The sequence below is a fragment of the Ammospiza caudacuta genome, chromosome 9 (assembly GCF_027887145.1).
Source record: "Ammospiza caudacuta isolate bAmmCau1 chromosome 9, bAmmCau1.pri, whole genome shotgun sequence".
Taxonomy (NCBI): Eukaryota; Metazoa; Chordata; class Aves; order Passeriformes; family Passerellidae; genus Ammospiza; species Ammospiza caudacuta.
Window position 1 is genome coordinate 38,910,965 of NC_080601.1, and position 25,578 is coordinate 38,936,542.

General features: G+C 44.0%; 1 protein-coding gene across 3 annotated transcripts in view; it reads left to right on the forward strand.

The window, feature by feature from the left end:
• INPP5A (inositol polyphosphate-5-phosphatase A) overlaps positions 1-25,578 on the forward strand; it is a 183,299-nt gene that overhangs the window by 116,140 nt on the left and 41,581 nt on the right. For all 3 annotated transcript variants that reach the window (XM_058810189.1, XM_058810188.1, XM_058810190.1), the window contains exon 9: positions 9,893-9,977. In XM_058810189.1, the coding sequence (XP_058666172.1) occupies positions 9,893-9,977 (85 nt within the window). The remainder of the gene's footprint in view (positions 1-9,892; positions 9,978-25,578) is intronic.

Genomic DNA, 25,578 nt, shown 5'->3' on the forward strand with positions numbered 1-25,578 from the left:
GCTGGCTTGAGCTTTGGCATCCTTGATGCAGTTGTCAAAAATTCAACCCGTGTGTCCTCCCTCTCTGCTCAGACACATTGTGAATTTTACTTAGATTGTATTTTTAGCAGCAAAATGTTTTTGTGCTGGTATGTATTGTAATGGAAAGCATACACTAGTATAATTTGAAGGGAACACAATAATTGCAGTTCCATATTAAGTGAATGATAATTTTTGGTCATCCTAATCACTAATTTTGTCCTTATTCTGTTGTTTTCAGCATTTGGAGCTCTTTTTTTCTTCTTCTTTTCTTTTTGGCATTACAAACTGAACAGGTTATAATAAATTTTCAGTATTCATTATTCAAATGGTAAATACTAATGTTTCTCTTGTGATTAATCTGTGTGAACAGTACCGGGTTTGGAAGCGAAGATCTAAAATCTGAAATCCAGAACTTTAGATACTTGCAGGTATCACAGAGAAAGGTGTCACTGAAGGAAAAAATGGAGTAGATGCACTAAGCCAGTTTTTGCTGTACCTGGCCAGTGTGAATGGTACTGTGGCTCTTTCAGAAGAAATGCTGCAGTTAAAGCTCTGGGGATTCCTGGAGATGTTTTAGTCAGTTGTTTGCCCACACAGTCCCTGTCCAGCAGTGTGGGTGTGGATCATGGCAGTTTTGTGGCACTCATCTTCCCTAAAGGCTTTACTCCTTTTTGCCTGGTTTCCATTAACAGGATCTCCTGGGGCTGCCCTGTTGGCTGCTGAGTTTCTCTAGTAGAATGTAAGTGCTGTAAGCAGGGCAAGGTTGGGTTTACTGCAACAGTCCCTCTCCCAGGAGAGCCTGTGTAATTAAACATGTGATGCAAGAAAAGATAATGCCTCTTAGAAATTACTGCAAGTAACTTGTTGGCTGCTTGATTCTGCTCAGAAAGTGGCTTTCTATGAGAATGTGCAGAGTGTCACATTCTCATTGGGTTATATTTCTCTCTTTACTGTAATTTGTTCCTTAGAGAGCCTGGAGCTGGAAGAAGATAAGTCATTAGTGTCCAGCTAAAGGTGACACTGACATCAGCATCCATTGTGGTCTGCGCCTTTTCAAATCTCCTATCCTATGGCCATATCTTCTAGAATAACTGTGATTCAATTAAGGAGAATCTATATGGGCTGTTGATCCAATTTTTACTCATTTGCAGAGAAATGAAAATAAATCGCTCTTGTGATTTTATTTACAATGCTGGCTGTGAGCTGATAAAATGGAGAATGGTTGAAAGAGCCCCGTTCTGCTGCCATTGGAGCCTGTGGGCACCGGGCCAAACAGCCGCCTTGGAGATTGACTCCCACGAGGTGGGAGCGCCGTGGGAGGAGGCTGCGGGCCGTGCCCGCTGTGGGCCGTGCCCGCTGTGGGCCGTGCCCGCTGTGGGCCGTGCCCGCTGTGGGCCGTGCCCGCTGTGGGCCGTGCCCGCTGTGGGCCGTGTCCTGGAGAGGTTCGGCTCATGCCCACCAGGAGGATGCTCGGGCGGCAGGGCAGCGTTTGAGGAGCTGTGCCGGAGCTGGAGAGGCTCTGGCTGCCTGGGCAGACCCTGCTCAGGCCTGCGTAGCTCGGTTGATGCGGCTGCCTCAGCTGCTGAGGAGCTGCTTTATCTTCATTTCATCCATGCTGGGTTTAAGATGCAGCCAAGATGAGTCAGTTTTGCTCCAACAAGGAAATGGGTCCTGCTGCTGTTATATCCACTAGAATTTTCATTGTTCAAGCCTAATGTTGACCGCTCTTAACTTTCTTGATCACCGTGCTGTTTGGAAAATGGGTTGTTCCCTTCTCTTTAGCACTTCAAACGTTTCTGTCCTCACCCCTTTTTTGTTCCCTCTCTTAGCTCCTGGTGCTCCACTGTAGTGTGATTTTCAAAGGGATAATGTAAAATGGGTTGCTCATGAGCTGTTCACAGCATCGAGCATTGTTTAATCCTTTGTTAGTGAATTCTCTCTGGGTCTGAGCCATTTGCATTGCCCTTTTCTAGAAGCACTTGGGTTTATTTTAAATTCACAGTTGCCCTGAGCCCAGCTGTTAGCCAGCCCCATGGTGGAGCCTGCAGGTCCCCATTTCTGGCAGCTCGCTGTGGATGCGGAGGCTCTGCTGCCCAAACAGGAGATGGAGCTGGAAAAGATGCTTCTTGTAGGCCTGGCAAGACCCAAATCTGACACAATTCCTTGACCCTTGCACTGTTGTTCCTTCCAATGAGCTGTTTAGGACAGACAGTGTCTTTAGTCTGAGTTGCTCTAAATATGTCACAAAAAATACTTTTATAAGCTTAACAATAATCAGTATCCTGTTGCCACATGTCCTGGTTATTTCTGTCTCGTTTGTGCTTTTGACACTAAGTGACTGCAGGACTTTGGCTTTGCTCCCCACGTTTAAGCCCTGCAGAAGAAACAGCAAGAATTGGGATGTCTTGGGCTTCATGCAGAAAGATTGGGCAGTTACCTGCTGTCTGCTGAGCACCAAGTGTCACCAGCACTGAAGAGCTCAGAAACTGTGTGGGAGGATGTTAATATTCCATGATAAAGCAGAGATCCAAAAAGACATCCCCTCTCTCTGGTTTCTTCATGTAGTTTTCTCTTGTATCAGTTGAAGAGCATGAAAATTTCTTTGCATGGTAATGCCAGTGTTGTAGTGCTGTGTTGTCCTGTAGCAGAATTGACAATTCCTTACATCATTATCCAGGGCTGCTATTTCATTAGGCGAATGTCAGTGTCAGGTAAGATCATGGGTTTGTCAATATAATGAAAATACCAGTCAAGTGAGGAAAAAAATCACAATTTTCCAGCTCTAAAAATTGATTTTTATTGCTCTTCTTGTAATCCTTTCTTTGGATTAAGTATTTATTATTGATGTGGTCTTTCTTTTAATCTTAATAGCTGCTGACATTGTAATTAATTAAAAAATGCAACATTTTTGCCCAAATGGCACTATATTGAAATTAAAAGTGAACATCACATATTAGTTAAACAGCCCTGGCAAATGTCTTGAGTGCTAAGATGATTGCCTAAGCTTCTTGACAATTCCCTTCATCTTGCTGTATGGTGCTTGACCTTTTGAGATATTTTGGTGTTATTAATAGGTTTTAGCCATTTTATCAGAAAGAACAAGGCACAAACATATTATAAACTTTATCTTTTTAATGACAGCACTACACCACCTTGGGCATGCCAATGAAGGCACTTCCGTTATGGCTTTTGAGGCACACTTAAACTATCAGTCAGCAGGTAGCTTGTACTTGGAATTGATGGGAATTTTTTTTTTTTTATTTGCCCCCAAATGTGTATTTGAAATTGCAAAAGTGTGCAAGCTGAGCACTATCAGAGCTGCAGAAGGGAGGTTGTGTACAGGAGAAGACAGGGTTCTCTTTCAAAGCTGTCTCTGAAACCTCTGCTGGGGAGGGGACGGATTCTCAAGGTGCAGGTGTTTGGGCTGCTCTCTGATGAAAACTTAAAAAGAAAAAGCAATGCAGATAGGAAAAACAGAAATCTGAACGGTCTGGGTTGCTGTAAGCCAAAACCTCGTGTTTCCATCCTCTTGATCTTCAGTGCCTTGACGTGGCTGTGGCAGGAGACAGTGTTGTCGTTCCCTAACTTTCCAGCAGAAGTCAGTGCAGGAGCTGTCACTGCCTCTGGCACTACAGACCCGTGGAGAAGAAGGTGTTGTATAACCTTGTTATCCATAGGTCACCTGCCACCTTCCAGCCAGCTCTTGGCTTCTGCCAACACGATGGCCAAGCCACTTCTGGAAGCGTTCCGTGTTGGGGTGAGGTTCTGCCTGGGCAGGGAAGGTGAGTTGGCGATGCCTTTGGCACAGTCATCCTGCCACGGGCAGGGCTGGGGTCTGGTGCCCGTGCTGTGCCCAGCGAGTGCCCCACGGGTGCCCTGAACGCTGCACCCAGGGGAGAGAGCATTTCGGAGCCCTCTGGGGACTCAGCCCAGCCCTGCTTGCACCCAGGGGAGAGAGCATTTCCAGAGCCCTCTGGAGACTCAGCCCAGCCCTGCTTCTGCTGCAGCAACTCCACACAGAGCCTGCAGCTCCAAGCTCTGCGCAGGTCAGCAGTAAACTGAGTGAGCATTTGTCCTGAGGAATGATGGTCGCACCAGGAGTGAGCTGATCCTCTTGTCTCAGTGTGTTAGTTGTGATCTTCATATTCCTTCACTTAGTAGAGGACTTTTTATATAGGCAGTCATACGCTAAGGTCCCCTCCAACCCAAACCATTCTGTGGTTCTCTGCCCTTTGTAAAAGCTTTTGTGTCTGTAGCTCCCATGTGCAGATAATGCACAGAAATAAATTGATTGTGGAGAGATAGTATCTCACCCCAGAGGTTGTGTGAGAAAGATACAATGGCTCATATTAGCTGGTATTTATCTTAAATATTTAGTTATTAGAAAAATTTGCTCACCGAATAAAATATGGCTTGACCTTTGGATTGTTTCTTCCCAAGAAATGTGACGGTGTCCCTCCTTCTCCCCCATTCAGCCTGCTTGGCAGAGCTGCACGGTTTTTGTTTTGTTTTGTTATGTTATTGTTGTGTTTAAAAAAAACCAAAACCCTCAAGCCCCTCTTTTCAGCAGTGTCAAGTTAGGATGAATTGGCCAGGGAGGCATGTTTATAGACTGTGTGAAGAACTTTGTCTTTGTGTGGGAATGCTGGTGACACTGGTATGGCTTGCCTGAATGAACTGCGATGACGCAGCTAATAAGGTGTCCTGCTGAGCGCCGCCGCAGCCTTTCTCAGACCTCCCACCTAATGCCATTCAGCTCCAGCTCAGTGTAGCTAATTTTTCCCATTCCCTCAATTCTTTAGGCCTCCTTACAAACAGAAAAGTCAACTTTCACACCGAGGAGAAGATAAGTGCTTTAGGAAATAATCGTGTAAACAGAATGTTACCTTCTGACCTGATGCTGATACCTTGGTCTGGGACAAAACCCAGCTGGCTATTGCATTCGACATGGCTATTAAAGGAATAATGCTGCTGATCCTCCTTACAAAGTGCCCTGAGAAATGGTTTAGCCAAATCACAGTGCCTCTTGTCACACTGAATCATGTTCAGCTGCTCTCTTCCATGACCAGATTGCTGATATTTAACTGCTTCCTTGTCTTCTCTGTTCTGTGAAGGGGATTCAGTATAGGAGAGGGAAAATATGAAAGCAAGGGGAAGCTGATTCTCTAATTTTCTGGCTGAATTTCAGTGCTTTGAAGTATGTATACAGTGTTCCATACAGCATTTATAAAAAGAGGTGCATTTAACCAAGTAACTTTATTTTTAGCTGCTACAAGGAGTACTTTAAAATATATTGCAAAAGGATTTCAGGGATTCTAATAACACAGAATTGTTCACTTTAGGACTGCACTGAACCCTGCTGTGTGTAGCAACTGAAATTAATAAATAGGCCCAGATTTCAAGTAGTATTGAGAAGATGAACTGCTCTCTCTTCCTTGTTTTAGTCTTGGTAGGGATGTGACATTTCCTAAGTGGCTTTGAGAAAACTTTACCGTCGCAGTGGGCATGGCTGGCACTGCCCCCCAGGCTGAGAGGGAGCTGGGGGCACCCAGAGCAGCCCTGAGCACGGGCTCCTGCCCCGGCATGGGAGTGACCCCTCCTCGAGCCCCACTCCATCCCAGCCGCACGGCTTGGGAGGCCAGAGGCTCCTCACCATTCACCTGGTGCCCCACAATAACAGATGGGTCAGGGTCCGCCAGGCCACAGGCTCTGCTGAGGGAACGAGCTTTGCTCAAAGCCTGGCTGACACTGCAGGGCATGGATGTCTCTGTGCAACACAGGGGCTTCTTTCTGGGCCTGTAAAGCTCTTGCTGATACCCAGAGTGTGCCAAATTGCAGTTATTAGACCAAAATAAGAATTACATGTATTTATTTTGCAGCAAGTAAATTGTAATTTAGTGTTAATTTGCAGTGACAGTCAAGTTTACTCCTTAAAAAAGTACAAATCACGTATTTAACTCATCAAAACATTTCAGCATGGGGATAATTTGGACTGTAAACTCCACTTGAAAGTAACAATTGCTTGAATGTTTCCTTCTCTTACTCCCCTGTTGTGGCTAAAACAGTCCCTGCTACTTCTCAAAATAAAACAAGATGTGAAGACAGACACTAACCCATTCAGTGCAGAAAACTTTCAGTGTAGTGCCATCAATTAAAAATGTATAATGCATTTGAAACTGGCAAAATAATTCAAGAAATGTGTTCCAGGTATGAAGAGTCTGTTATCAAGAACTCTCTGTGCAGTTACAAATTCTGTGGCTTTGGAAGAGGTGAAAGCATCTGTGGTGTTTATAGTTGTGTGCTCTAAAGTTTACCAGGGACAGCAGTAAGCCCAGATGGGAGCATGCTTTTTCCCAGTGCAGCTGATTTTTCCAGTTCGTTATATTGATTGATTTGCCAATTTGTTATATTGATTTCCAAAACGTGTGGAAGTAAAGATCTTTCTTTGTATGTTTTAAAATGTCGAAAAATTCTTTTCCAATGAGTGATTCCTTCTGGAGCAAGAGCAGAGGATGAGGAGGGTGAATGTGTTCTTCCACCCTTTTCAAAATGAAGATTTCTCTTTCTGGAATGGAAGGGCTGTCTGTCATCTGTTGGAAAAGGTTCCTGTTTCATTTGCATTTGAGTTTTGGATCCACTCTGAACCCCTGTCCCCTCCTGATGGCCTTGCATAGGTCACAAGAAGCAGCGTGGCCATTGAAGGCATTGATGATTGTGTGTGCTGGCATGTAGAATTGTGCCCTCTGTACAGTCATGAATAACTTGAGTCACCTGTTTTGTCATAAGCTATCTAAAGTTGTACAGGAATAGAGCCTTCAGGTGTGCTTGAAACCCTTTGGGATGAGCTGGTAAAAGTTGTTAAAGGAAATGGCACTGGGTCCTCCCACTAAAACCATTGGATTTATACTGGTGACACGGGCTGGCTGCTTTCTTTTTATATGGTTCAGATTTATCACTTCATTGAGTGATTCATGGTGGCAGTTTTAAAAGACTATTTGATTCGTAGTTAAAGGAAGGATATTTTTTAGAAACAAAAAGCAAAGGAGAATGGCATAGATTTGGAAGCCTTCCCAGTTTTTCTGCAAGCACTCATTCTTTGTTTAAAAATTTGTCTTCTGAATTCTCAGTGGCCTGTACACATGTTGATCTGTACATTTCTATGGCTTAGAACATGGAAACACGAGGAACAGAGGACTTTTGTTTAGCTCTCAGCCCAGTCCTACACCTTGCCTGTGTCCCTGGCCAGAGTGGCTGTGTTTGCAGTGTCCCAGTTCTGTCCCAGTGCCCTCAGTGACAGGCAGCTTTTCTGCGTGGTCCCAGGGGAGGGGACATTGCTGTACTCCTCTTTATTGCCACCTCCTTTGCAGGCTTGAGGTCAGACTCTGAAACCACAGTCAGGAAAACTGGTTCTTGTGCCATTGACTCAGGGCTGTTTTAGGTACCAAGAGACATTTCAGCACAAAGATATCAGAGTTCCAAACTGCTGAAAGAGGTCTAAGATTTGGGAACCCTTGAACTAACAATAAGTTCCACTTATTAATAGTAAGTAATGGCAAGGACAATAGGTTGCATACGTGTATTAAGTTGAGTCGCTTAAAGGAATTTTCATTGTTGGGCACCCCACATCACTTAGTAAGTACATAAATGTGTGCATCCTTTGCTGTGCCACCGTTGCGAATTTTCTTGTACACCTGAAGTAATTTCACCACCTGTGGAAAGAGATGTGTCAGAAGCCACTTGGAGCATCATTCTGAGGTAACATTTGGACTCTAACCTATCATGAGACACTCCTTCTAAAATGTCCGACAAGATAAGCTACTAGGGGAGAAACTGGACAAAAATTATCAGTTGTAGAGCTGACAATGATTTGTATACAAATCACATTTTAATCAGGTAATATGCAGGACTACAAAATGACTGAGTTTTCATTAATTGATCAGAAGAAGACTAATTTGCTGTTTCAATCATCAGTTTGGAGACATTTTCACAGACTATTTTTTTAATAGTCTATTTATTTGGAAAATCTGTCTTTGCATAATTCAATCACAGGCATGGTACTCATAATCCAAATTTGTTTCAAGAGGCCTTCAGTGGACCTTGATGTCATTCCTGCAATATCTGTCATTCCTCTGTCAGCAGTAAATGACAGTGAGCAGAGCCAAAGCTGATCCTTGAATCAGGACAGTTGGCAAAGCAAAGTCTTGTTCTGATGTGTAAGTTGTTGATGTGATTTTGCAATTGATAGTGTTAGCAAACTGTGGCAATGTAAATGGTTTAACTTTTAGCAAACTGTGGCAATGTAAATGGTTTAACTTTTAAGTTCTCATTTTCCTTCAATTTTCCATGAGGACACTAATCAAACTAATGTTTTGTGCAGGTCAGGAGTGACAGGTTTTTCTCAGGGCTTGCTGGGAGCTGACAGTGGGCAGTATTTATTAACAGTGCCTGCAATAATCTGTCAGCTAAATGGAGGATTGGAGATTTTCATAGCGGAAACAGATAAGTCTTTGCAAGAGAATTTCCTCAAATGATCAGTGTCTTAGGCCCAATGCACATAATTTTTTCCATAGAATAATATTCCTTATGTAATAGATTACTGTTGACGAAAACTGTGAGATGTTTTCAGAGGAGAAGCAGTATCTCATTGCAGATCCAATGTTACATCTTTCCTTATGGCTTTGAGAATGAATGGGTGTGGAGCATTAGAACTTGTGAAGCCACGTGAAACAATTGCTTCCTGAGCAGCCTGCTGGACAGTGCTTCACCTGCCCGTGGGGGCCCTGCCGGGCTCACCTGGAGTTTCTGACAGTAATGCTTACCTATTGGTGTATTCCCAGAACGTTCACAGGGCATTGCCTGCATTCCTTCCTTAGTTCTCTCACCTTGCACGCCCAGGGGGGTTCTGTGTTCTGGGCGTTTTGTCTGTATAAATTCTTGGTGGCTGTGGCAGTTGAGTTTTGGGTGTCTCGTGCCTTCCTCAGCCACTGATAGGAGATGAATTGCATTGATTCCTGGTTTGAAAATAAGTATGACTTGGTGGATTTCTAAATGCCAAGATCTCTAGAAGCTGTAAAATTGTGTATTGTTGAGAGTACCTTACAACTGTTGCCAATGATAGATTAGCTAATAATATGACAGCTTTTAATAATATGAGATTTGAAAGACGGATAGTAATGCTATATCTCCCTGGGTAAGACTGAGCAAAGGCTTGAGGAAAAGTCAGTTTTCACAGCTGGAGCAATTACTTGTTAGGTGTTAGCTACAGCCTCAGCAGAAATCTGCTGTGAACAACAGAGAGCTGCCTTGAGAGAGCTGTGGCTGCTCTGGGAGCCTCAGGGATGCTCAGTCTGTCAGATGGGATGATTGATGTCCAGCCCAGCCCTGTCACTTCTTGTGTTGTTCACAAAGTACCCCAAAACACAGGTGACATTGCTTATATATCAGTAAGCTCAAATGTACTCTGAACTCGCTGCTAATTCAGCATTCCTAATTCTTACCTGCCCAGACCAAAGCCATATCCTTAAACTTTCCAAAGTGTGAAGGACCTCCATGATACCCTCAAGATTTCCATGGTCCCCAAATGGCACTTCTGCAAGATTTGTATGAACTGTTGCTTTCCCCAGCTTGCTCTGTCAGCCAGGCATGGGAAATTAGATGCACTGTTGTACAGGAGCTGGAGATAAAATTACCTAAGCAAAGAAAATCAACTGAAAAATATGGTCAATATATTGGTCCAGTATAAACTGGTAGTTTTGATGGTTCCAATAATTATTTCTGAGACTGTGCTAAAGGATAACATGTGTGTCCTTGTATATTCTTGCGTGTTTGTAAAGCCAAATGACGGGTTTGTTCTGTTTTTATTTTTTTCCAGAATTATCGATCAGCGATTTGAGAAAGTTTCATATTTTGTCTTTGGAGATTTCAACTTCAGACTGGATGCCAAAGCAGTAGTAGAGGTAGGACTTCTCTTTTTCTTCTGTTGTAGACCCTACCAGGTTGGATTTATCTTTTTTTTTTCTTCCTGTAGAAAACCTAAAGGTGACGTGACAAAGTAATGTTAATATTGACATCAGACTTGCCCAGCACTGCTTCTAACAGGAACATCCAGCAAGTAACTAACATTGTGTGGTTGTGACTCTTGCCATCCCCTTATAGCTCGCAGTGAATCAGAACGATTGCCTGCAAACAGAGGAAGTGTTGCACTACCTTCCTACTCTGAGGAAAAACAAGAGGCATTTCCTCAATGTCTGTGGTAGAACTCCACACCATAAAAGTACAGGCAGTCATCAGTACAGACCTTTGTGCCTGTAGCATCTTGATGTGGAAGGGTGACTAGGAAATTTGCATAAAGTGAAAATAACTTACTCAACTTTTTTCATTATAAGTTGAGATAACCTTGACCTGAATGCTGAAGCTCCAGGTAAGGTGGTGTAAGAAATAATACCCAGATTGAAATGGGTATTTAATCTTATGGTTTTCACACTTTAATTCTCTGAGGTACTGCAATGTCTTTTTGGTGTCCTTGAGGGTGGGCACGCATCTTTTGAGCCAAAAGTTTTTATTTTGTAAATCTAACTGCGGGAAATGTCCTGTGTGCCAAAGGCTGGCATCCCCCCATTCAGGTGCAGTGCTGTTCTCCTTCCTTACATGATCAGTAGTCCATCCGTTGAAAAACTGGAGTTTGATGTTACAGCATTTCATATGGAGCTAATAACTTCTTCTTGCAATCCTTTCTGTAGTGCAGTCAGCCAGCCAAGAAGCTTAAAGCATAGTTGAAATGAAAGTCAGGTCACCAATTCAGAATATGCCGCTTCATACTGCATATGCTAAGGGTCACAAGCTCTGCTGCCCTGTGGCTGCCATAGCTCTTGTCAATGCTCAGAGATCACTTGTTGGTGATCACTTCAGAGAACTGTTACACGTTTCCTCTTCCTGGTGGTGTGGTGGTGTTACGGAGGATGCTGCTGTGTGAGAACCCCTGTCAGTCACACTGCAGCAGAGTTACCCCTGCACTCAGTGCTCATGAGGGTGCTCCAAGCTTTTCCTGACTCACGTACTGCCAGCAGCCTGCAGGACTGAAACTGCACAGGCTGTTTGCTTTAGTACCAATAGATTAAGATTTCTGTGTTTATATCTGTCAGTTTCAAAGTCATCCACATCAAACAAAATAGTATCACTAGCCCCAAGTGATGGAAACCGAGTGAGCTGCAGAGCAAGTAGGGTGAGCCCAGAGGTTTCTGAGGCTGACACAGTACTCTGCATGTTGGGAGTGTTTTACCCCTACTGGTTTACGTTGCTGCATGTGAGCACAAAAGGTGTAATTGGAAGATGAATCAAATTCATTTTCACATTCTTCCTACCTAAGATGCAAGCCTGTGTGAGTCTACAAAGCATTAGAATTATACAGATTTTCTATTGGGTTTTTTTTTTGAGAAGTAGCATACCCCAGTAATCAGAACTTCCCCCAGCTACTCTGCAATGTTAATTGAGCATAATTGAAGCTGATTCAGAAACTTCCAGTTTATACATGGACAGCTAAAGTCACAGTAAGTTTGTTCTGTAGTGTTTTGTTCTTGGTGTAGTTTATAAATCTGTATGTCAGCAGACCCCAGAGCTGTAAGAAACAGTTGTCTGATGTGTCTGGGACTGCCTCTGGACAGTCCTGAGGGAGTTAATAGCCAGAGTACAGCACTGGCAGTAAGGGCTGGCTCCTCGGGGACAGATCCATTCCTAAAGTGTCATTTGGAAGGACAGAGCCATAGGCCACCTCCAGAGGGAATTGCACTGGATAGGACTCGGGGTCTGATTGTGTTTGAGATCCAGGCCCAAATCCCCTGCCGGAGCAGCTGTGAAGGGTGTGACCCATGTGTGCAGCTGGCAGAGCAGCAGCAGGCAGAGGTGCTTCTGTCCCAGACAATCAGTGCCAGCCCCAGCGAGAGCCTTGCTCAGCTGGAGCCCCCCACTCCAGAGGCTGGCCCAGTCCCTTCTGCTATTAACCGTGTGCCCATGCAAATGGATATTCACCACTCTTGGACTATTCAGCAGCGGAGTTAATACTGGGAATTGTAAGGGTTAATCCATTGACCTGTCATCTTTGTGTACGTTACTAAATTTATCTCTGCTTTTCTTGGTGACCTTTTGAATTCCCTCTTGAGACCACAGCTGCTGAACGTTTGAACACTGAGATGCTACAAGCAATACTTGTGTAAATGTAGACTGTGCTTATATCAAACATAAAGAATAAAGTGTGTTGGTAAATAACTTCCCAATTAAGCCATTTAAAGGGAGAATCTGAGAGTTGTTCAGAATGTAGAGTCCAGACCCTGATGTGCAGTGTCCTAAATCAGATGCAAAAAATGTTACGTATATTAATTCATAATTAATAGACTATAAATCATTAATATGTAATTTATGGAACACTTATGGGAGCCTTAATTTAAAGTCACATTGATTTCCTTGCTAGGAAAATCTGCTTTCCTGTGTTGGAGTCATGCGGGGGAGGTGGTTGCTGGCACGGGGGCAATGCCAGGTGCTGTTGCTGAGGGAGCCCCAGTGAATTTTCCAGGTGTGTTTGCTGGGCACTTCACTGGGGCAGGTCCCAGCACATCCCACCAGGGCTGTGCAGCCCAGCGGGGCCAGGCTCTCGCTTTGAGGAGCGGGAATGCCACTGCTTTATCACTGTAGAACATCCAGAAGATCTTCCATAAGAGTCCAGCCTTCTGAAGGACACCACCCTGCTCCAGCCAGCAAAAATAACCCTTGTACTTACAGAATGTGTTTAGTAAGGCAGTAACTGCAGAAGAAAGATCTGCATTTCCTTGGGTTTTGATCACTCTGAGATGTGCTGTAAGACCTGAATCTTCTATCTGACAGCCTGACAGCCAGGTAAATTCACTTAATCTTATATTGGCAAAGCTGGCTGAGGATTTGCTGATGTTTCAATTCAAAGTTTTGCCTACTGAATTTTTTTTAAATACTAGACTTTTTTGGGTGTTACAGCATTCTGATTATTTGCCCACTGCTTTCAGATACGTTCCAGCACCTCTATTCCAAGCACATATGGAAGTGTTTGCAACATAATATTAAAAAAAAATATTAAAAATATTAACATATTAAAAATTCACAAATTCAAGCGTGCCCAGGCACTATGCTGGATCTTGGAGCTGCTTCTCTCCTGTACCCTGCCCCAGCCCAAAGAATCTCAGCTCCCAGCTGTGGCTGTGCTTGTCCAGAGGAATATTTCTCCTTCTGTCTGTGGGCCAGTTTACCACTCTTCCTCTGTTTTAATTACCATTCAAGTATTTTAGGTGGGTATAGACCAAGAAAGAGTATTTTTTTCAGTCAGCTGGCCATAGTAACAATCTGTATTAATCTCTGAGAATTACTTTACTTTAATATTTAAAGAAGTTATTTGTTGAATTTCCATACTAGAAGTCTTCCTCATGCAATATGTCCATTTTAGGAAGGTAGAAACAGGCTTAAGAAACTGAGCTTATTTTGACTGTTTTGGGAGTAAAACCCTCTTTCTGAGACTGGTGATTCAGGAGTTTCTTAGAAAAGTACCTTGTAGTTCCAAGAAAGAATTTAAAATTGTGTGCTCCTCAGTCCCAAGAATGGCAGCTCAGTAACGAGTTCAGTTTGTCAGGCTTTAGGCGAAAGTCACATTAATCGCAAAATCCATTTGCTCAAGGTAAACCATAGCCTTGCCTTGTATCCAGGAAAAAAATGGGAAAAAACCTTTTTTTTTTCATTACTAAAGCCTTGTTAGGGTTGGTGGCAGCTTGGTAAGCTGGAGAGGGATTAAGTGTATCATATATGAAAATTTATAAAGGTAGCAATAGAAGTGGTGTTTCAGGATTCCAGACATTTTGGCCTACAAAAAGCTTTCAAGCTCTGCCTGCAGAAAAAAAAAAGTTATGTCCTCATCTTAGAATTAACCGTGTCTGTTCACTCTGTATGCTCTGTGGGTTACAGTCAACCAGAATATTTCCTTTCTAGACTTCTGCCAAGCAGCCCTTTGATAAGCCAGGACTGGAATTGCTGATTAAATGTTTTTTAAAAGCTAATAACTGCTCATAAAAATTTACACGTCTGACTCCATCATTCACTTGCAGTGTGCCTCTCTGCCACCTCTGACCATGTGATTTTATATTATCTGATAAAACAGGAACGACTTCATTCTGGCATGACTTTTTAGCTGCCACTATATTGCTGATGCTGCAGTGAATCACGTAATTTCCATTTGATCACGCTGTCTTGGCACAATGTGGTCTTTAATTCTGAGCAAGCCAGTGGGGGCATGGTGTCCCTTTATGCAGCGTGCTCGTGCCAGCAGGGCTTGGAGGAGCGCTCTGGCACTGCCACCGTGTGTGCCTGCAAAATGGGGACCTCTCCTCTGAGACATCACTCGCTCTGTGTTGAACAAACATCTCTTGTTCAAAATAAAAGCTGATTAACACCTTTTCACCTCTGAATAATTGATTTAGATCTTACTCAAATCTGAAGAAATATTTTAAGTTGAAATTGTTTCATCCTATGCATTGGACACTAACAAGGATCCTTGCAAACTCCAGCCAACAAATGACCCATTAGTAATTGTCATGAAAAAGATTAATAGTTAATTACACAATTATCAGTGATTTGAAAAGCTGATTCAAGTGAGATAGTCAGGTGATGGATGGATGCGGAGACTTAATTATCTCCTCCTTGGTACAGATGTGCTTCCCTGGACAGAAACAGGTCACCTGTCAGCATGAGGCTCTTGCTGTCCTCATGCATTCAGGAGACACCACCAACCAACCCATCTGGCTGTCTGGTCAGGTGCAAATATTTGTGTGTGTGTATATTTTTTAGTCTAAGTAATATCTGCAGAAGATGTTTTGAATACATCAGGAAAAGGGCATGAAAGAATTGCAGTCTTGTTGTTACAAAGACAGCAATATTTTATTTCTTTTAATTCTGACTAATTTTGCTTTGAGAAAACAGTAAAGTTCCTTTGCATTAAAAATACTGACATGGCATATAAAGCAAGCGTATGTAGTTGTGGGCATAGTCAATCGTGCCTCCCTATTCCAAACCAGACTGCTGCCCTTCCTGGGCAGTGATAACGTGCAGGTGCCCACGTGTCCATTTGGGATATCAGGGGCAACCATTGAATTCATGGCCAGGTGCTGAGCTCCGGGAGGTCCTGCTCCATTGTGGCTGGTAGTTTAAAACTGAAATAGGGTCCCCTTCCTCCTGCACTAAAGTGATACTAAACCGTTATTGTAAGAGAAAAAACACGTTGCTTTATTTCTGAGATAAACCAGCACATCACGGAATAAATCAATAGCTTACAATTTTCGCATCATGTTTTCACTCCAGTTAGGAAAGCATGTAAAGTCCTGGATTGGTTTTATAATCTCAAACAGTTTGCTGTAAATACCTTCCTCTCATAAAGACTTTAACTTTTTTACAAGCTCAAATGTTTCTAGGAAATGCTGGAAATAGCATCCTTTGTAAAAGGAAAGTGTAATAAAGATTTGTTAAATTAAAATGCATACAACTTCAGTTCTAATAAGGAGAGCTTTATTAATGTAGGTAAATTGCAGCAACACATCTGAGGCACCTGCTAAATGTTCATTATAAATTACTCTCATAGACATTGTGATGAGTTTTATATTGTAGCCAGACTTAGAAAGGCATGCAGATTACTTCCCTGAGGGACTGGATATATTTACTTAACAGTGTAGTTAATTGCAATTATTTATTTTCCAGTGATTGCAAATGGCCTCTGCGTTAAAGGTACATGTGGCTACTAGGAATTATTCAATTACCTCTCTTCTTAGTAGTCTAAGGCAAACCCGAGCATGGATTCCCAGAGGCCAGACAGCAGTGTATTAACTCAGTCTGCTCCGCAGCTTTCTGCTGGGGCCAAGCTCTATAGCCACGAGTCCTCTCAGCAGAGCAAGCTTGAGAAATGCTCATTACCCTGCAGCTGATTTTTTGACATCTTTCATTCCATACTGATGCTGCCACACGTATTGGCAAGATTCATAGGAGGTTAATTAAATCCATCTTCAAAACAACGAGGGGCCAATGAGCCATATCCCCGTTGCAACAGTAAATTAAATGATGCAATTGTTTCTACTTCCATCATAGATAAGGGGAGAGATGAGTGAATGGATTGTTCTCTGGCCGCCTCCTCCAGGGCCCCAGAGGGTCTCGGAGCATGTGGTCATAAACCTGCTTTTAATTTGTGCCTGCTATATCAGCAGGCAGAGGTCCCGCATGGCGTCATCCTGGGAAGGGTGACACGGTAAAAACGGGGCTCCTCCAGCCTCAATGCAAATTAACGCAAACGCGGTGACAAAGCAGAACGGAGAAGATGATGCGTTCATCAAACTTGGCACTGCGTGCTCCGTAATTAAAACGTACACAAATTAAATACAATTATCTCGTGCTTTGTGATAGGGCTGGGCATCATTAAGCTAATGAATCCCGCGGCCTGTGCCGCGGCCCCGCTCGCTGTGGCGGCAGCTGTGCCCTCAGCTGGCAGGGACGGCGGGGACAGCAGCGCCCGCCCCGCACCTGCCATCCGTCACCATCACCGTCACCTGCCGGCAGCGCGGGGCCGCGGGCACGGGCAGCCTCGGGTCGGGCGGGAGGGGACGGAGCCGCCAGGCTGCTGCGGGCCAGCCGCTGGCACCGGGCCTGGGGTGCCCGCGAGCTGTGGCACCGGGATCTGAGGGACACCGGGCCTGGGGTGCCCGTGAGCTGTGGCACCGGGCTCTGCGGAGCTCCGGGCCTGGGGTGCCCGTGAGCTGTGGCACCGGGATCTGAGGGACACCGGGCCTGGGGTGCCCGTGAGCTCCGGCTCCGGGCTCTGCGGGGCTCCGGGCCTGGGGTGCCCGTGAGCTCCGGCTCCGGGCTCTGCGGGGCTCCGGGCCTGGGGTGCCCGTGAGCTCTGGCACCGGGATCTGAGGGACACCGGGCCTGGGGTGCCCGTGAGCTGTGGCACCGGGATCTGAGGGACACCGGGCCTGGGGTGCCCGTGAGCTCTGGCACCGGGATCTGCGGGACACCGGGCTCTGCGGGGCTCCGGGCCTGGGGTGCCCGTGAGCTCCGGCTCCGGGCTCTGCGGGGCTTCGGGAGCTTTCCCCGCGCTGGCGGTTCGTGCCCGTGGGCAAACGGGCTCGGCCATGGCTCGCAGGTGGTGCGGTCCCAGTGCCAGGGGCAGGCAGGCACTGCAGCCTGCCCGGGTGTGGCGGTGCCTGTCTGTCTGTCTGCAGGAGGCGGGCCGGTGTTTGCTGCACACACACCGAGCTGTCTCTGTCACTGTCTGACGTGCCCGGGTTGTGGCCCTGGGGTTGGAGTCACAGTATGGGAAGCAGTTCATCCCGTGCTTACCTTCGAGCACCGGCAGCCAGCCCTTCTCAGGCAGGGCAAGGGGGTGCAGCAGGGACTGGGGCTGGAAAAACACGCATATAACTAACCAGTAACAATATCTGGACTTTAAAGTTGTAGTCTGAATAATTTAGTGGAGTATTGCGATGCATAATGCAAATCTGTAATAAGTACTTTAATAAAGCCACCTGTTAATTTTTTTTGTTTGTTTGTTTTTGTTTTGTTTTGTTTTGTTTATTTCTAGACTAGAAACTTAGCTCAACTGGGGCAGAATATCACCTGGGAAGATGCTATAAAATCCCCCTTTTTAAGAATTATTTCATTTTAGAAGGAATAGATTTACCTACAAAAAGTGCATTCTTTCTACATTTCAGTTTATTCCTGGGTGTTACTGCAATACAAATTTTTCACATCTATGTATGAATTGTGCACTAGTGTTTAGATCACCCAATGATGATCTAAAGCAAAGGGCAGGGGGAAGGAAAGGTTTACACTCTGCATATTTGCAGTGTATTAAAAGCCTGTGAATACCTATTTTCATTGCCATAAATGGAAGCCTAGAGGGAGTTTTTTTTCCAAAAAATTACACTGTGTATTAAAGAACAATATTTTGCTTGCTTATCAGAAACAAAATTGGGTAGAAAGAATTCTGTAGCTGTCTGAAAATCAAGGAACACGATTGTATTTACCTTTATCATCGGTAACTCCTGTTGTGATGGCAAATTTTATTCTTCAGTAGGAGTCAGAAATATAGTGAGAGTTGGTGAACTGAATGCACAAAATCTCTGGATGTGTGTGCAGCTATGTTAAAACATTAAAAAATATTTTACCTGAAAATACTAAGTCGCAAAAGTTGTAGAAAAGAGCACTAAGAAACCAAGATGGATATTTTGTTTTAAAAAAACCCCTTTATTTTTATTTAGATTTCACCAGTGGTAAATGTGGTCAGCCTCAGGGAGAATCGACAGAGGTGATGCCTAAAGTATGTAAAGCTCATTTGCAGTAGGATATTGCATGGGCCAGGCAGCAAATGATGGTGGTGAGAGACACCAGTTGCTGCTGCATCAGATCATTTGGCTTGTAATTGAAATCTTGGTCACACCTGTGTCCATTGCAGTGCAAGCCGCCTTTTCCAGACTGTGATTGTGTGAGCTGCCCTGGCAGGTGGAGCCCCTCAGCTCCCAGCTGGGGTCTGTGCCTGGCACAGTGGCACAGCCCCTCAGGGACAGCGCTGCTGTCCTTCCCTGGGCTCGGGCAGTGGCATCTCTGCCGTGGAGCTGGCAGGACAGAGGTGTTCAGAATATTCTTGGGCTGTGCCTTACAATGCAGGCATACACGTACATACATCTATTCCTCTTTGGCATGCAGATTTTCTGTTTGTTTCTCTTTCTTCCAGCTTCTCCAGTCCTCTCTGCCCTAACACAGGCAAATGGACCTGGTTGTCCTTTCACTGTAAATTAGCACAGACATCAGTATGAATTTTAAGAAAGTTCAGGAAACACACCCTGAACTGCTTAGCACCATGGAATAAGCACTTGCAGCCTGTTACTTTTCTCTCTTTCATGGTTCTTCCTCTCACAGTTCTGTAGCAGAAAGGTAAAAGAAACAGGACAGCAGCTTCTGTTCCTCAGCCCCTCTGAGGAGAGCTCACACAGTGGTAATTTTGAAAAAAATTATATTGGATGCTGGTCTCCACTGTATTTTGTCATGTACATTATTCAAGGAAGCTTTGACTTTCTGATCTACATGATGTGTCCACAAATCTGACTTTATTAGTATTGATAATTCAGACAGCAATTTTACCTTTGTCAGAATAGGATTTCCCATAATGTATCATTTTTTCCCAGTCCAAATTTGAGATGAGAATTTGACATTTCAAAGCAAAATATGCAAAGTGGCAATCTAGGAATCTCAAATCAGCTGTAATAATGGCTGTAACATTTAGGTTGCTCCTCCTCCAAGGAAAGAAAGATAAAGCTTCCTGGCCCTTTATGTAGTCATGCAGAAATGGGTCACCTTTGCTTGGTACCACATGGCAAGAGAGGTTCTCTGTGTCCTGCACTGCATGAAATACCTCTTCAATCTGCACCCTTACCAGGGAGATCAAACTCCTTTCTTCTCACACAGAGGTCAGAAGAGTGGGAAGGGGGCAGGATGCAAGTTCTGGCAGTGACTGGGACATAACCTCCTGTGAAAATTTTATCTCCTATCTCCACCTTATTAAAATCTAATCCTGAATTCTCTCCTTGCTGCTTACACAAGAAGTGTGTTAGGATGTAATTTACAGCTCTTTCAAGCTTTCACAAGGGTCATCAATGTGTAATATTTTAATATGTAAAGCTTCTAAAGGGTTAAAACCAATTGTATGAAAAGAGATTATAGGATCTTTATCACATGTTGTTTATCTGATCAACAGTTAACAATTTAAGACAGTATTATCCTAGTAAAAAGAAGATTTGTTTCAGATACTGACATAAACATCCCCTCATAATAGTGGCTTTTCATTTACTGCGTTGCAATGTACCATAAGCTTAAAGGCACAACAGCTTCTTTGTGTGTCTCAATAATGCCTGTCCAGAGTGATGTCAGTCAATTTTTGACCTATACAGTCTGATGTTATTCTCAACGATCATGGAATAGATTTTTTTTTTTAATGAGTGAAGAGTATGCCAATAAAATCCTTGAAAATTATCATATTTCTTCATGGCATCTTCGTCTGGAAGAACAAGGTATGTTACGACATAGGCCTTTCTGTGAAGTCATGTTTCCTCTGGCTTCTGCTGGTTTTTGTTGTTTTCTTTGCAGCTGACTTTCCACACTTTCATGCAAATAAACGCTAACAATTAATAGCGCTTTCTGGTGGAGGTATGAAAAGAAACAGTGTGTGTGAAGCAGGCCCCTGGTAGGAGCAGACTCTGAGTTCAGCCTGTGTGGTGGCACTCCTGGGGTCCCATATAAAAAGTGTTTGACAAGTCAGCTTCCTTGTGCTCCTTGTGCTCCTGCACAAGGTGGGGGAAAGGCTGTGGAGCGGGGCGCAGAAAGCCTCGGGGGGATTCCCCCATGGCCAGCCCAGGCAGTGGGTGTCCAGAGAGATGTGCTCGTCCTGGGCTGCTTTCCTGTCACAAAAGGGAGCCCATCAGCTTCCTGGGGGAAACATCTTCCTGGGCTCCTAGTGCAGCGCAGCTGCCCAGCCCTTGCCGGCCGGGAGCACACACTGAGGCCCACACTCGGTTCTGCCTCGTGGTTCAGTGCGGGGGCTGTTGAGCAGCTGTAGATGATTCCCATCGTCTCCTGTCCGGCTCTGAGCACAGCAGGCAGCTCTCTGACAGGCAAGGGCTGCTCGTGGCTCTCCAGCCACAGGAAGCCTGGGCTGGATCAGGGTGCACTGCTGCTTGTTGCATCCAGCTCTGGGCCTCACGGTGTTCTGGCCAGCCTGCTGCGTGGCACTCAGATCCCCTTGCTCCCTTAGAGACAGCAAAGAAATGCATATACTGGCGGAACTCCCTATGGAGATCATGTTGTGCCTCTGAAATGCTGCTTCTAGATTATTTTTAGTCGTATAACCCTAATGGTTCCCTGAAGATTAAACCAGATGTAATTTTTTGTTTCTTTTCAGCTGAATGCAGTGTAACTATAGTACTGCCATTAAGCTTGCAGAACACAAACATAAGCTGAATTGAGTCGGGTTTTAGTGTGGGTCCCAAGTTTCCCCGTCAGAGTCATTTGGGTTTTTTAGTCATGGAGGCTGCAGTGCAGCCCCTGAGCTGCTCTTGGAGAAGCATCTCCAGACTCCAGCTGCGCTGCTGTCTGGCTCTTCCCTTCGGTGGGAGCCAAGGGAGGGCCAAAGGAGGTGGCACTGTGCCACCCCCTCAGCACCTGCTTCTGAGTAGAGTGTGCTAAATGCTTGAATGACAACAGCTGAACTTAAGCACGCCCAAAGTCCAGAATACAAGAGATTTAAATTAAGATTGCCAAAGTGGGATGGAAATTTGTTTTTCTTCTGTCTACTGGGTATTTTACATTATGTAAAATGAATACTAGATGATAATTGCCAGTGCAGTATCTTGTATTGATTTAATTCAATAAGCAACTTCACCTCCACCTTTTGCATGCACTTGCCTTAAAATATATGCATTATGAAGGCAGTGATTCAAAGTCTTTAGGAAATCAATACCCAGACAGGATTCTGTTCTTCAAATATTGACAGCAGAATAACTCTAAGAAACAATGACAAACAATAAAAGCAGGGTTAGACAAAATGAAGGCTGCAATTCTTCTGTTGTTAGGCTGTGCAGAGGGCTCAAACTGCTGCCTGATGCTGCATATTATACGTGCTTCAGCAAACAGCTGACACTGGCCCTTTGCTGTCAGAATTTCTGGTGCAACCTGTGGGCACTGAAATAGAAACCAGTTTCCGCCCATGATTCCTATACAGATGGCTGTTTCACCTGATGTTTTTCCAGTAACTCACACAGATTTCTTTCAGCCATGTGTGTGCACTGGGGAGATACAGAAGGGTATATATAGACTGTTAGCATTAACATTGTTCCTACCTTTGGTAATTTCTCTAGAACTAAATGGAATTTGCACTGAAGCTGGTGAATTACAGATTTTTAACTGATCATATCTGTGTACTAGTTCACAGTGGGGTTTTGTAATGGTAATTTTAAAATCCTACAAATGGGCAGCTCAATTTCCTGCACACTGAGTATAGCTCTCAGAAGTTAAAGTCCCTGATGGAGTAAGACGTGCCAACTTAGTGCAAACTGCACTGGTTACTCAGTTGATAGCAGTTCTGAAATCACATTGCTCTAGATGGTTCAGCACTGCAGCTGTAAATAATACCACATTATTAGCACTCGTGCAGAAATCTCTGACGACAGTCCAAAAATTCAGATGAATATAAAGTCTCTCTCCCTTAGAGGTGGAAGGCTTATGAAGGGTAGCTCTTTACAGTATTACCCGACTTGTAGATGTCATAGAAAGAGTTAGCAAGACTTATTTTCATTTCTATCCTTTATTTTTGCAGTTTTAACAAGTGCTGAATTTCACAAGAATGTCAGTATTGTAGCCATAAAAGGTTCAAGAGTTCTGTTCACATCTGGAAGTAAAAAAATCATTAGGTTTTTCCCTGAATGTACTGGAAATTTCCTAAACTTGACATATTTATGTACAATTTAAAAATGAAGGAAAGCTTTGGGCCACCAGTGCCTGAGTGATGTTTCCTGACAGATCAGTCAGGAGGAGCTGGAATTCCTGGGAGTCAGGAATTTAAAGAGTAGGAATCGCCATTTGTAATTGCCCATCTGTAACCAACATGTTTGCAAGTTGGTTTGGAACAAGTTGGTGTACCTGGGACATTACAGAATTTTAGAAGAAGAATAAATTTGTTCTTGTAGTTAAGGGGAAGAAAGGAGAGAGACACCAGGCAAGGTTCTCAATAGCTGAAGGCTCATTAGCTTGACATTCATTTCAGGCAACCTAATGCAAGAGTTAGTAATGAGAAGAAAATTGAGAGAGAAAATGCAGTCACAAAACATGCTTGATCAAGGCAGTTTATCCTGAGATTAACAATTTGGATGAAAGTGAGGAAGTGAAATCAAGTGATCCTATGGCAAGAGGAGTTTGTTGGAAACATCAGTGTTTAACTTTGCGTTTGTCTGTGTTGCACATGCAGGAGCACCAAGGGGTCAGTGGCAGAGTGATGGGAGACTCCAAAGGCAAGCACCTGCCAACAGCTGAACCCCAGCTCCCACAGCAATACCATGGCATAATCATTCAGGCATCTTTAGATAAATTTATTGTAATTGCATATTTGACTTTACATGTGGCTGCTGAGCCTGTGTGTTGAAATCCGTCGCACACCTCCTCTCCAGGTGTCACAGTTTGGTGTGAGAGGAGAGCAGGCTCTCCATCCTCTTACCCAGACTCTGGGCCAGATCCGAGTGCCAAGGAGGAGTTGTTTTCAGAGCTTGTAGGGGCAGCTTGGCTGAGCCGAGCTTCCTTAGAGCTCCACTGCAGTTCACTCAGACACCCCTTGCCAGCAGGTCAGAGGGTTTCCCAGGAGTTTTCACACTTTGCGGTGTTCACAGCAGTGTCCCCCTTCCTTTTGGTTCTAAGTGATGTTTAAAAGCTGCTAACAGACAATTTAAAATGAAAAATCATGTGTGAGAAATCAGCCATAAGAGTGATCAATAAGTAGTTCTGTTCCTGGAGTGGCTGCCAGAAGAATTAGTGAGTGTCCTGTGTGTTATCAAGAGGTCATGCCTTTCTGAAGGTTTGTTTTAGTCAAAGAGGTGCCATTTGCTTCGGTTGAGATTAAATCAGTGCCACGCAGGATCCGGTATGCATGGTTGGAGTAGACAAATGCACAGTCACTTCTGGATGGAGTTTCAAGCTGTAATTTCTTAAGCTTCCTAAGCAGGCTTAGATACCTTCAGTCTCAGCTTTGTTTGTCATGAAAATAATTCCTACTGATTGTGATGCTGGTGGCAAAAGATTCCACTTGTTTATTTCTTTACTGTGTGAGTCTCATTGATGCTAATAACTATCACATTAAATCTGCACCTGACCACAAGCAGCTGATGGAACAATCCTTTTAGCCATCCACTGTATCCCTGATAGAGACAATCAATAGGTAAAATCTATGCAAATGAGCAGAGTTCAAGTGAGGGCTACCCTACACAGGACTTAAGCTATGCACCCGCCTTTGTGCCAAATTTTTCAGGGTTTTTTCTCCTGTAATGAATACATGTATTTTGTGCATTGGAGCATGGCACAGGGCTTTTGGATGGCAGGCTCTTCAAGAGAGAGGAAGAGAGTTTTAATCACAAAAGCAGAAACTTCAGTCAGAGGAATGATTCCACACTTTGTTTCATTTGTAAATGCTGCGTTTTGGCTTTTGTGAAACACAGCCCAAGTCCAATTCAGGACAGCGCTTCAAGGATTCTTTCCATGGGGCTTTTTGAGTCTGAAATAGTGCACATGAAAAGAACAGGAGATTGAACATAATTTGTTCCAACAGCTAGTCTAAGATTTTTTCCAATCAAGATTCTTTCAGCATATTCCTCTTTGTTGAGCTGTAAGCAGCTTTTAAAATAATGGCATTAGCCTATATTTCAGGGCTTCGCTGGGTGTTTCCAGCTCTGGTGATTAGTTACAAGAAATAGAAATGCCTGTATTGTAACCTTTTAATGGCTGTGGGAGACTTGTAAACTAAGTTGAGATTTAAGCAATTTGTAGATTTCAAAATGAGCTGTAGAGTTCATTGAGAAAGAAAAATGCATCATTTAAATTCATGGTGCCACTTTGGTTTTCTTAGCTGAGATTTATCAGTGAAAGCCATATTGCTTTCCCTTTGCCTTTATTTTAAAGCTCTTCAATACATTGTTTTTAAGGTCCATTTCTTTTACAAGCTTTTCCTTTCAGCTTGCTCAGGGTATTGGGCCCTATGAACATCTGTTTGTGCCTAAAATCAGCCAGGACCTGAACTGTACCCTGCCTCCCTCCTCCCCTTTGTTTCCAGAGGCTATTGTTTCCGATTTCATGCTATCAGAGGGGCTGCATGTTTTCCTGTGTGAAGTTGTCAGAGAGATAAAAGCACAGGAGCAGGGTCACATTTCGAGGGATGGGCATGAAAAATTGGTAAAATGTATCTTGAGGGCCACCCACAAGATTGCCTGAAGAAATTCAGAAGTGGAGAGTAGAATTGTAATTTTGTGCAAATTCCAGGGTGGAATAAGTAGTAATGAAGTAAGTGTTTAACTGGCAGAAATCTCTTAGTCAGATTTACACTTGGTTGACTTATTCCCGTTAGGTAGCTTGAGAGCCTCTAGTTGGACTTAGTCACAAAGAAAATAGCATCATCTTCACTGCAGTGTCTGCCCACATCCCCTCAGTATGACAGGGAGAGGCCAGAGGATTTAAAGCCACTGAGTTACAGTGGCTTTTCAGCCGTCAGAGTGCACTGGACTGGAGGTTCTACCTGTCCAAAATTTTCAGTACAGAATCATTAGCTTGTATGATACAAGACCTGCAAGAGGTACCGTAAGGATGAGGATGATGAAAGAAAGCAAAATTGTGCATCTTAATTAACCTAATGAAACACATCTTCCAGTAAGGAAGCAGGCTGCTATCCTTGTACCTGTGGCCGTGGTTTATAATGCAGCAAAC